This window comes from Antechinus flavipes, chromosome 2 (assembly GCF_016432865.1).
Source record: "Antechinus flavipes isolate AdamAnt ecotype Samford, QLD, Australia chromosome 2, AdamAnt_v2, whole genome shotgun sequence".
Classification (NCBI taxonomy): domain Eukaryota; kingdom Metazoa; phylum Chordata; class Mammalia; order Dasyuromorphia; family Dasyuridae; genus Antechinus; species Antechinus flavipes.
In genome coordinates, this window is record NC_067399.1 from 453,252,337 (window position 1) to 453,264,897 (window position 12,561).

At 45.4% G+C, this 12,561-nt stretch overlaps 1 protein-coding gene across 1 annotated transcript in view; it reads right to left on the bottom strand.

Moving 5' to 3' along the window:
* Positions 1-12,561, bottom strand: part of ANGPT4 (angiopoietin 4) — a 66,769-nt gene that overhangs the window by 9,517 nt on the left and 44,691 nt on the right. Inside the window, exons 2-6 of the mRNA XM_051979494.1 lie at positions 11,636-11,791; positions 9,614-9,735; positions 8,178-8,410; positions 3,250-3,365; positions 2,621-2,722 (exon numbers count right to left, since the gene is read on the bottom strand). Coding sequence (XP_051835454.1) covers positions 2,621-2,722; positions 3,250-3,365; positions 8,178-8,410; positions 9,614-9,735; positions 11,636-11,791 — 729 coding nt within the window. The remainder of the gene's footprint in view (positions 1-2,620; positions 2,723-3,249; positions 3,366-8,177; positions 8,411-9,613; positions 9,736-11,635; positions 11,792-12,561) is intronic.

A 12,561-nucleotide genomic window follows, 5' to 3' on the forward strand; every position in this document is an offset into this window, starting at 1 on the left:
AAAATATTAAAAAAAATAAATGCTAGCTCACTCCTTACATTTCTCTTTCATTCTCTCTCTCTTTCATCTTCTCACATTCTCTCTTTCTCTTCTCTCCCTCCCGCTCTCTCTCTTCCTCCCTCCCTCTTTCCTCCCCCCTTCCATTTCTCTGTCTCTTTCTGTGTCTGTCACTGCCTCTTTCTCTCTTTAAAAACCTCTTAGTGATCTTATGTACTCTCTCAAGCTACATCTCTGTTCCCTTTCACAGCCAAATGCCTGGAAAAAAGCTGTCAACGCCATCTGCATTTTCTCCTTTTGCACTTACTTCTCAATTATTTGTACTCTCTCTTCTGACCTTCTGATTCATCTGAAACTGTTCTTTCCAAATCTGTCAGTGCTCTTTGAATGGCCAGATGCAATAGTTTTTTTTGGTCAGTGCTTATCTTTCTTGATCTCTTCAGCATTTGACACCACTGAGCAGAATCAATTAGGTGACATAGTAGCTAGAACTCTGGGCTTAGAATCAGGAAGAACGAAGTTCAGCTACACCCGCAAACATTTATTAGATGTGTGATCCTAGACAAGTCATTTAACCTGTCTGCCTCAGTTTTCTCATCTGCAAAATGGGAAAATTAATGGTATCTACTTCCTAGGGTTGTGGTGAAGATCAAATGAGAGATCTGTAAGTTGGCACTTAGTAAATGTTCATTTCTTGCCTTCCTTCTCTCTTCCCCTCTTTCTATATTCTGTAACTTCTTCAGTTCTTATGGGTTTGATTATCATCTCCATGCAGATGATTTCCAGATTATATTTGCAGCACCAAGTCTCTCCTGGGAGCACTAATAGTGGAATGTTTTGTGGGCATTTCTCCTGTCCAGTTTCTCTGTGCTCACATGGCCCCACTCTTGTTCAGGCCCTGTCATCTCTCATTAGGACAATTGTAATAACTTCTGAATTGGTCTACGTGACTCAAATTTCTCCCCTCTCTGGTCTGTTCTCTCCATGCTGCCAGCATGATGTCCTTGAAGTCTACATCTGACCATGTCCCCTCCTGCTCAATAAATCACAATAGCTCCCTATTAGTCCTAGAATCAAATTCAAACTCCCATGTTTGGCATTTAAAGCCCTTCCCAACTTGGCTCCAATCTTGCTTTCCAGTCTGAGTATTTTATATTTCTTTCCTTCATGCGGTCTTTGTTCCAGCCAGGCTGTATTACATGTTCTTCACACAAAGGATTTCATCTCTCATCTCCGTGCCTTTGTGCATTTCCTTCAAAGCTTGCTCAGATGCTCCCTTCTCCATGAAGCTTTCCCTAATCCCTTCAGCTTGATTTGGAGTGCCTCCTCCAACTAAATTGTTGTTGTTCAGTCATTTTAATTGTGTCTGACTCTCCATGACCCTATTGAGCGTTTTCTTGCCAAAGATACTGAGTGGTTTGCTATTTCCTTCTCTAGCTCATTTTACAAATGAAAATAATGAGGCAAACTGAGGGTAAGTGACTTTCTTAGGGCCACATAGCTGGTAAGTGTCTGAGGCAGATTTGAACTCAGAAAGATGAGTCCTTCTTGATTTTAGAGTCAAGTCTCTCTCAATAGCATCTAATTCTTTAAGGTCAGGGATTATTTCATTTTTTGTTTTGTATCTCAGTGCCTTGCACAGAAGTTCTTGATAAATGCTTGTCCATTTATGCAAAGGAAGAAACAGATTCAGAGCCCAGGTCTCCTGATTCCAAGTTCATTACTCTTTCTCCAACCCCTTTTTATATTTAGTCATTGACCTGGAATTTCACTGGTGTATAGAAAACTTCCTGGGAGAGAAGTCCCTTCACCAATGCCCATTGCTATCCTGTACCCTGATCCAGATGAAAATGTAACTGAGAAACAATTTAGCAGAATAAATAAAAACTACAATAGACCACAGATAACATTAAGTCGATATGTAGGAAGAATCCTCAAATTGGGCGAATCCTCAAATAGGGCTTACTGGTTCCTTTCCAATTTGAGTTCGATGCCACAGCTTCCTCTCTCTCTTTTCACTAAACCATAAACAAAACGGGCTTTTTTGTCCTTATTCATTAGGGACTTGATGGACAGTGGGTTCTAGAAGCCCAGGAAGTATATCAAGGTTGCTCTCTGGTCCCCTTGGAAGGAGACCCTATGAGGTCCCCGAAGTTGTTGAAGAATAATGCTAAAACAGAAAAAGAATCCAGGGTCTGGAAAGGGAGGCAGGTAGACAGATTGACAAACAGACTGATAGATTGACAAGCAGACAGGCAGACAAATTGACAAACTGATAGGCATATAGTCAGGCAGGCAGACAAGCAGACAGGCAGAAAGACCGACAAACAGAAGGGCAGGCAGACAGGTGGACATAGAGGCAGACTGACTGACAAACAGAAGGGCAGACAGGCAGGCAGGCAGACTGACAGGCAGTCAGGTGGACAGGCAGGCAGACTGACAGGTAGTCAGGTGGACAGGCAGGCAGACTGACAGGCAGACAGGTGGACAGGCAGGCAGACAGACAAATAAGCAGACAGACAGACAAGCAGAGAGACAGATAGGCAGACACTTGTCTGACAGATTGTGTCCCAGCCTGGAGGGCTCTTGAACCCAATGGCTTGGGTGTCTAGGTGGACATTACCTGTTTGTAATCTTTCCAGTTCCTTTGGAAATTTACACTGCCATTCACTCGTCTCTGAATGAGGGTCCATCCCCCACCACTGGTCTCCATGTCACAGTATACCTGGTGGGAAAGAAACTTTATGGGGTCACGTTTGAATGAACAAGTGAATGAAAGAAAAGGCAAATGAATGTCTCTTCTATGTGTCTTCTCTCGCTATATACCCCTTTTGCATTCCCTCTACAAGCTTCTCTGGCCTTGGAGCTGCTGAGGTCAAGGTTCAAGACAAGAAATTCTAAAGAGGATTCCTCCTGTTGCTCCCCCCCATCTGCCTCAGTTTCCCCACCCATCTTCCTGCTCCGAAGAAATCCCTGCCCACTGGCCGAGAAGGGGTCTCCTGGGTCTTTCCTGGGAACGATGGGCTCACTGGTCTGCCGGCATTGAACAGCAGGGTCCTGCCGGGCAGGGTGGGATTAGAAAGGCAGATTTTGCTCCAGAGTCTGGAAATTGGAGCTGCAGCGTCAGCCTTGCTACTGCCTGCCTGTGAGTCCAGGCCTCTGGTTCTGAGTCTACAAAATGCTGGTGGGGACTCGGGCTCTTGGTGTGTGAGGGGGAGGAAGCCAAGGAGGGTCGCTCCCGCCCAGCTCGACCTTCTTGGGCTCCGTCCAGTTGGCCACGTGGATGGTGTAGACGCCGCTGACGTTGACCCCGGAGAGGCGGATTTCCCAGCAGTCCTGGAAGGACCGCTCATCCTTCTGTAGCAGAGCTGCAGCATACAAAGGCAAAAAGGGAAGGCAGTGAAAACTGGGGAAAGGACAAAGGTTGGCTCAGCCGGGGTGGTCACCCTGGGCAGGGAGGGCCATCTCCCATGCAGTTCACACTCCCATCTCCTTTGGTTCTCCCAGCGGTTAGGTAAGGGAGGCAGGGTGACAACTAGCATCTCCATTTTATGGATAGGAGACCTGGGGGGTCCTCAAGACTTCAGGCAGTCTCCACAAGCTCCAATTACTCCCAACCCCCATTCTGTCCTACACCCACAGGCTCCCACCAGCGGGGCCAGGAGGATAGGAGCAGCTCACACGCAGGCCTTCTCACATGATGATGTTTTCTTTGCTTTAGCTCTCTTAAGATTCAAATGGCACCTCTGAGGGACGAGTCCTGGATAGAAGGCTCCATACGTAGATTTAGAGCTGGAAGCACTTTAGTCCAAACCCATCCCTCAACACACACACATTTTTTTTTTCCAAAGAAAAAATTTGAGGGACACAGAGAAGTAACTTTTCTAAGATTACACAAGCAATAAAAAGTCAAGGCATTATTTGAACCCAGGCTCTCTGATTCCAAATCTTGTACCAGTTTTTTTTTTCTCCTGCATTATATCATACTGAGGCACTGAATCCATATGGGAGGCAGGAATTGTGGCTCTGCCATTAACATGCGCTGTAAACTTGGGCCAGTCTCTGTCCTTCATACCTCTGTAAACTGAAGGCTTGGACTACATGGTGTCTAAAATTCATTCCAGCTCTAATGTCCTATGGTCTGAGAAAAATGTTCATTTTTCTGTTTTAAGCTGAGGTTTAACTAGAGTGAGGACAACGGAGTTTTTCCCTAGGGTGCTAAAATTCAGAAAGTACTTCAATATGAATTTTCTACTCACTTAGTAAGAACGGTTAACTAAAAGGAGAAAAATACCAGATGATCCCAGTCCTTAGCCCCTTCTTTCCCTCTTGTCTTCTGAGGCCATAGTTGCCATGGTCCCAGTTTCACTTACAAGGGGCAATATGCCAGGTAGGAGGTGGGAGCTATCTAGAGGTCTCAAGAATATACATAAAGCCTTTGGAAAAACATACATTGTTATGTAAACGCTAGCTATAATTATCATCATCGTCCTAACTCCTCATCCCACCTCTCATTCCTGACTCCCTTGGTTTCTAGGTCCAAAATGACCAGTTCCAGATCCAAGTACTTTCCAACTCAGATGTTCTATGGTCTAAGGTTCTGTAATATCTCAGAGAGTCAGTCTGGATCTGTTTCTAGAAGTACCATTCACTGAGGATTGGAGAGATAGGCACTTCTCAGATTTTCTGGTCCCATCTTCAGAGATCCTCTATTTGCCTGCCTTGTGGCTGCAAGGGGCTCTTAGTATCACATTCCTTTTAGGATTGAATGCTTTTCTGGACCAGGATTTCAGGCTCATTGATCTAGAACTGCAAGAGACCTCAGAGATCAGGTGGCCCATCCCTCCAATTTTACAGATGAGAAAACTGAGGCTATGAAGTATAATACAGTGGTAGAATAATAATGATGATGATGTGACAGAAAACAACTCAGATCCTCTGACTCCAAAGCTAATATTTCCCCCAATGTACCTTTCTGCCTCCCTCTCTTGTGCAGTCTGTGTGTCATGTATCTTTCTTGTTACTTAGCCTCTGTTTGTCTCAGTTTTCTCAAATTGTAAAATAATAATGGCCCCTACCTCCCAGGGCTGCAGGAGGATGCAATGAGATAATAATTGTAAAGCTCTTTGTATAATACCTGACCTGCATTTCCTTGACAAAGAGACCTGAGTTTCAATTGATAAATGATGGACAGAAGCAGCTACACCCAAAGAAAGAACACTGGGAAACGAATGTGAACTATTTGCATTTTTGTTTTTCTTCCGGGGTTATTTTTACCTTCTGAATCCAATTCTCCCTGTGCAAGAAGAGAACTGTTCGGTTCTGCAAACATATATTGTATTTAGGATATACTGTAATATATCTAACATATATAGGACTGCTTGCCATCTAGGGAAGGGGGTGGAGGGAGGGAGGGAGGGAGGGGAAAAATTGGAACAGAAGCCAGTGCAAGGGATAATGTTGTAAAAAATTACCCTGGCATGGATTCTGTCAATATAAAGTTATTATAAAATAAAATAAAATATAAAAAAATAAAAAAATGCCTGACCTGCAATAGGCACTTCTTCCTTCCTTCCTTCCTTCCTCCTTCCCTCCCTCCTTCCTCTTTCCCTCCCTCCTTCCCTCCTTCCTCCTTCCCTTCCTTTCTTTCTTCCTTCCTTCTTTCCTTCCTCCCTTCTTTTTTCTTCCTTCTTTCCTTCCTTCCTTCCTTCCTTCCTTCCTTCCTTCCTTCCTCCTTCCTCCTTCCCTTCCTTTCTTTCTTCCTTCCTTCTTTCCTTCCTCCCTTCTTTTTTCTTCCTTCTTTCCTTCCTTCCTTCCTTCCTTCCTTCCTCCTTCCTTCCTTCCTTCCTCCTTCCCTTCCTCCTTTCTTTCTTTCTTTCTTTCTTTCTTTCTTTCTTTCTTTCTTTCTTTCTTTCTTCTTTCTTTCTTTCTTTCTTTCTTTCTTTCTTTCTTTCTTTCTTTCTTTCTTTCTTTCTTTCTTTCTTTCTTTCTTTCTTTCTTTCTTTTCTTCCTTCCTTCCTTCCTTCTGCTTATCCCTGGTGGCCCCTGCTCCAGGGGCTACAGCTTGTACTTTTTTCAGGACAGGGAGGGATGGACCAGAAAAGCAGAAGGGGACCCAGGATGCTTCTCTCTGTCCCAGAGGACCCCAGATCCTAATGAACTATTTTCCATGCAGTGATTGTGGCTCCCAGAGACCCCACTGGTAAATGACATATTACTTTAAAACAAACAAGCAAGGAATGTTAACAACTTCTAACTCCTAAACTATTTGTTTACTGTAATCTCAGAGGTGGCTTTGGCTGTGAGACTGAGGCTTGGCAGGATCTCCAGACAGACAGGGGTGATGAACTACAACTGACAGATAGTCTGACCAATGCTGAGGAGTGGGGGGCTTCCTGCTTTTGACTGATCAAAAGGCGTAAGGGTTTTCACAGAGCAGATAAAACATTATTGTCTTCCTTTTTCAGACAAAGCAGCTGAGGATCCACAGATGAGGAGTGACAGGATCATAGATCTTGTCTAGGGTATCCTAAGAACTCTGCTACTTGACACCTGTGGGATCTTGGGCAGGCCATGAGACCACTCAGGACCTCATTTTTTTCTTCTATAAAATGGGGCAAGGCTGGGTCATCTCCAAGTTGATCTGGCAGAATGTAGCCCATCATAAACTGTCATAAGTGATATGTTCCATAGAGGTTATCTAAGCCAAAAAGAGCTAGGCACATAGCTTGCCCGATTTAATCAATACTTTTCATTAATTTTTTTAAATTATTATTTAGGATATCCCCAAAGTCTTGATGCAATTTTAAGTTTTAATAGTCTAAAACTGCATTTAGATTTTTTAAACTGCCGCTATTATCTCTCTTTCATGTATCTCCTCCCATAAGTAACAGATTTAGAGCCAGACAAGACTCTTGCGGTTCAGTATTTTCAGTCTTGTCCACTCATGATCTCATTTGGGGCTTTTTTGGCAGAAATACTGGAAAGATTTGCTGTTTCCTTCTTCAGCTCATTTTGCAGGTGAGGAAACTGAGGTAAATTTGGTGAAGTGAATTGTCGAGGATCACATAGCTAGCATGTGTCTGAGGCTGAAGTTGCACTCAGGAAGATGGATCTTCCTAATCCCAGGCCCAGAGCTCTGTCACTGTGTTGCCCCTTAGAAGATATTCTGGATGTAGTTCCAGGATTCTACAGATAAGGTAACTGAGGAAGTCCAAGGAGGGAAGTGAGCACAACAGGTGTTCACTTAGCGATTTGAACCTAGAATCTTTGACTCCAAACCTTGAGACCCTTCCACTGTGCCCCATTGCTTCCCATTCAGTTCAGTGAACATTTACAAAGTACCCATTATATATATTGGGCCTGGGTCGCAAAGATAAAAATGACCTGCCTTCTTGGAGGGAGAGGGTGGAAGCTCATATAACATATGCAAAGAAAAACATAACCAAAGGTGAAATCTAGACAAAGTGCTCCAGGAAAAGTGGAGGGGAAGGGATCCCTTTCTGCTGGGAGAGTAGGGAAGGCTTCATGGAGGAGGGGGCAACTAAGCAGAGCCTAGAGGATTCTTAAAATTAGAGATGGGGTCCGGGGGGAGGGGAGAAATGCAGTGTCAGAGCAAAGGGGGAGGACATGGTTGGAGCTGTGTATTAAGACAATTATGTGTGCAGCTGGTATTTAGGGGAAGTGAAAGGGGAGATAGGAAGAATCATAGCTCACATTTCTTTTGTACTAAGCACTTTCCCATTAGTTATCCCATTTAGTCCTCACAATATCCCTGTGTCTGTGAGGAAGGCAAGGCAGGAGCTATTCCATTTTAGAGAAGAAGAAACTGAGGTACTTGAGCCGACTTGCTCAAGGCCACACACAGAAAGGAACCCCTAAGCAGGAGGGCCTATTAGGACTCTCTGACTCTTTCTGCCAAGGGCAGCTTTTCTGCCACTATCTGTGCAAGCTTGGGAAAGTTCCTTTCCCAGTCCCTGCCCTTTGGGCCACAGTTTCTTATTCTGAAAAACGAGGGGGCCAGAGTAAATGTCTAACTTTTCTAGGTTTCTTTGCTTCTAATGTCTATTCTGCCCACTTGACAGATGACAAAACTGAGGCCGAGATGAACTTGTTCTCAAGCGGAATTGGACTTAAGTAGGGAACGTCACCCAGCAGGGTTCAGACCCCGGCCGCCTCACCCTTGCCGCTGGAGACGATGTGCACCAGGCGCTGCACGGAGTCCAGGAGCTGCCGCTGCTGCCTCTGCAGGAGGCTGGTGTTGCTGTTGGCCGCGTGCAGGCTCCTCTCCAGGCCCTCCAGGGTGCTGCTCTGCCGGTTCACCAGGCGCCGCAGCTTCTCCCTCTCGCCCCGGATGCCCTCCAGCTCGCTCTGGTGCTTGCTCTCCATGGCCCGCACCCGCGTCTCCAGCACGCTGCCCAGGGGGAGCGCACGGTGGGCGGAGGGCCCGCGGCGGCAGCGCACCTCCCACCGGCCGTGCTCCCCTCTGCCCAGCCTCGGGGCTCTGCCAGCCGGCCCTCCCTGGGCACCACGGGCTGCAGCATCCCGCCGCTGCCCAGCCCTGCCCTGCGGGACTGCAGATGAGGCTGGGCCCGCGCAGGGCTGGGGGAGGTCACGGGGCTGAACCAACGCGCTTCCTTCGGGGGTCCCAGCCCCAAGCTCCCCCCACCGGACAGGAAGTGGGGAGCTCGGGTCGTGCCCAAGCCCCCCGGGCGCCAGAGAGGAGGGCCGGCATTTAGAGAGGGCTCTCCGAAGGTTAACAGAGGTGATCCTCTAGCAACGTTGTCCGGCTCTGCCCATGAGGAAACTGGGGCAAGAGACCTTAAGTGACTTGCTGAATGAAGATCATACAACTAGGCAGGAACTGGCCCCAGTCCTCCCGATTCCAAAACCCACGCTCCATCCACTGAACCACCTGATTGCCTATCAGTGGTACCTGAGGCTCCGACCTTCCGGTCAGTGACTGCCATCTCTGTCTCAATCCCTATCCCTGTCTGTCTCTCTCTGTCTCTGTCTCTCTATCTCTCTGTGTCTCTCTCTGTCTCTCTCTGTCTCTGTCTCTCTGTCTCTCTCTGTCTCTCTCTGTGTCTCTCTCTCTCTCTGTCTTTCTGTCTCTCTCTGTCTGTCTCTCTCTGTCTCTCTCTGTGTCTCTGTCTCTCTCTGTCTCTGTCTCTCTCTCTGTCTCTCTTTGTCTCTCTCTCTCTCTATGTATATATTTCTCTATATTATATATTCTGTTTCTCTATGTTATATGTAATCTCTATCCCCATTTCTATCCTTATCTCTACATTATATGTATAATCTCTTTCCCCATCTCTATTCCTCTCTCTATTTCTCTCTATTCTCTATTTTATATAATATATATTACATATATATGTATACATAGATATAGATAGATATTTTCATATATAGAAAGAAAGACAGAGAGAGATGGGGGAATAGAGATTTTATCTCTTTCTCTCTATCCCCCATCTCTCTCCCTACCCGTCTCTATCTCTGGCTCCATCTCCCTCTATTGCCTCCCACGGATCCCTTGGTCACCCAGGCTGGGCAGGCCGGCTCATTGGATGTCCGTCCCCTTGCTCAGGTTCCCCTCCCTTCCTCTCGGGCTTTGTACCTGTTCCGATTCTGCAGTTTGTGGATTTCATTTGTCTGCAGAAGCAGCTGCTTCTCTAGTTTGTTTGTGGACAGTGAGTTCTCAAGCAGCTGGAGCTCAATTCTGGATGTCTGGTTCAGTACCTGTGCGGAGACAGAGAGGAAGCCTGCTTGTAGCCTCCTTGGTGAGCACACTGTTAGCAGACCTAGGGGCCTTTGTAGGGCCTTGGTTCTGACGGCAGGCCTGGCTGTGGGGTCAGGAAGATTATTCCACCCCTTTGACAAATGGAGAAACTGAGAAGTTAATAGTTATAATTAATAATAATTACAGTGAAGTTATAGTGAATAGTAATAGTGATCATTTCTTTCATTTGCCTGGGGATTCACAGGTCTGATGAACTTTGCAGGTGTTAATTTATTTGAATCTTACACATCCTCGGGGAGTAGGAGGGTATGGCCTGAAACCAGTCACTACCTTAGCCCTTATCTAGGCCTTTTCTCATCTGAGAGCTTTGGATTAAATGATCTCTAAGACTTCTTCTAGCTCTGAAAACTCTCAATCTATGGCGAAGATGAGGAGGCAGAAAGGTTAAGAGTAATAATTTTTAATATGTATATTACACTTTTGCGATTAAGAAAAATGGCTGAATGCCTCAGTGGCTCAACTGGGCCTTAGACCAAGGTCTCCTAACTCCCTGCCCAGCACTTTTTTCATCATCCCTACTGTTCTCTCTCAGCAAGAGGAGACGATGACTGAGGCCTTCTGACTTCTGCTCTAGGCTCTGTCCGTCCACTGCCACTGAGGCTGGTTCTCAGCTCTGGGCTCAGTGGGCCTGCCTTGATACTTCATTTCCCTCCTGCTGCCCTATGGGTGGGCCCATTGGACTCCAACACTTCCCAAAGCTCACCAAATTAAGGAGCATGCTGGATTTGTGGGATGGGGCCCTGACGCTAGAAGCTCTGCTGAACCCTGCTGTACCTCCACATCAGCCCCTCCTACTGCAGCACTGAATACACCTGCACATGAAGTACAGGTGATACTTAATTGTAGCCTTCCTGGGGGAGGGCAGGGAGGAAGGCGAGAAAAAGAATAAAGTAAAACGTACATAGCAGAGAACAAAAGAAAACCTGTAAGGAAGCAAAGAAAAAATGGATAGTTCTGAACACAATGTATAGTATTTATCATACAGGCTCTCTTGAAATGGAAATTTATTGCTTTATATTTTGAATCCTTATGTTCTGCTGTGCACATGATAAATTTTTTTCTTTTCCTATTTTCTATTTAAGTTTAAAGTAAACAAGGAAAAGTTTTAAAAAATTATGTGGCTTCAAAGAGTCTCTCTGACCTGCCTCATTTCCTGAAAGTTTTGGGCTACCTATTCTTTTCTCCACATGGGTTCCCAGTCTTTTAAGCCAGTGACCTCTAAGCCCGACAGCTGTCTTTCTCCTTTGAAGGACTGCCAGGACAAAGACAAGAGAAGAGGATTGGTGAAAATGACTACGTTTCCCTTTTCCTCATAGCCACACTTTTCCTGTCTATTTTCCATCAAAGTCTTAAACATACCCTGTTACGGCCCCTTGTAGTTATTGTAGGATTTGGAGCTGGAAGGGACATTAGAGATCAATAGACTTTAACTTCTTCTTTTACAAAGTTGGAGAAACTGAGATCCAAGGGCCCCTAGGTCCATAGTCAGCCTCTGATGCTTATTATCTCTATGATCTTGGGCAATCCTGGGTCTCAGTTGCTTCACTTATAAAATGAGGGAAGTCAGGTAAAAAGGCCTTAACTTTAGTATCTGGTGATCCTAAGGCACAAAAACATAGGGATTAAAATTCAGGATCTTTCATTGTATATTTTAGGTGGGGCTTTAGATGGGGCTTGGAATCCTGGAGAAGGGCTTGGTGCAGTTCAGGAAGAAGGCAAGTGTGGGGCTCCCACTGCATCACTAGAATATCCCTTTTCTCTTCAGGTATCACCTCCACCCTTCCTCCCCAACTCCATCTCTTAGCCCTGCCCTCAGTGCTGCTTTCTAGAGTCCCATACCTGGGCTTCCACATCGGTGAGTTTTCTTGTTTGTTGGGCTGTCTGGTTGAGTAGGTTGGTGCCAAGTTCAAGCATGGTTGCCGTCTGGTTCTGGACTGCGTTCTGTTGGATCTGAACCATCTCTGACTTCATATTCATCTGGATGTAGCTCTCCAGCTAAAAGGATAAAACCGTAATGACTGATCATGGCATCAGCTGCGCCATTAGCATGCACCCAGAGAGGTAATGAGGGATCTGGCCCTGGAGAGTTGATAAGAGGAGGAACGAGCGGGTCTTTGGACTCTCAGGTCACAGTTTGGGAGAGTCTACATCAGGGAAGGGAGTCCCACATGTTGAGAGAACTAGAGACTTCACTGGCAAAACAGACTCAAAGGTTAATTCTAAATGTGTTTTAAAGATAGGCAGAAGAGTAAGAACCTGGAGCAAGACTCGGTTCAGACTCAGCTGTTCCACTTCTTTAGTCATGTAACTGGGGACAATCAGCGAGGTGACTCAGTGGCTAGAGCCTGGTGGCAGGAAGATTTGAGTTCAAATCCAGCCTCAAACATTTTACTAGATGGATGATCCTGGCAAGTCACTTATCCCTATTTGCCTCAGTTCCTCATCTGTAAAAATGAGCCGGAGAAGGAAAAGGAAAACCATTCCTATATCTTTCCCAAAGAAAATCCCAAATGGTGTCATGAAATGATTGCAACAACTTGAACAACTGTGGACAAAAACAACCTTTCTAATCCTTACTTTCCTCATTTATAAAATGGAGAAAATAATTTCTGTATTACTTACTTTACAAACTGATGCAAAAAAGTACTATGTAAACTGCAAAGTACTATAGAAAAATGTATTATTTCTATAGAAATATGAACTATTATTGTTATTTTTTAATTGCATAACATTACTCAAAGCTTGAGACCCTGACCCTTAGCTGG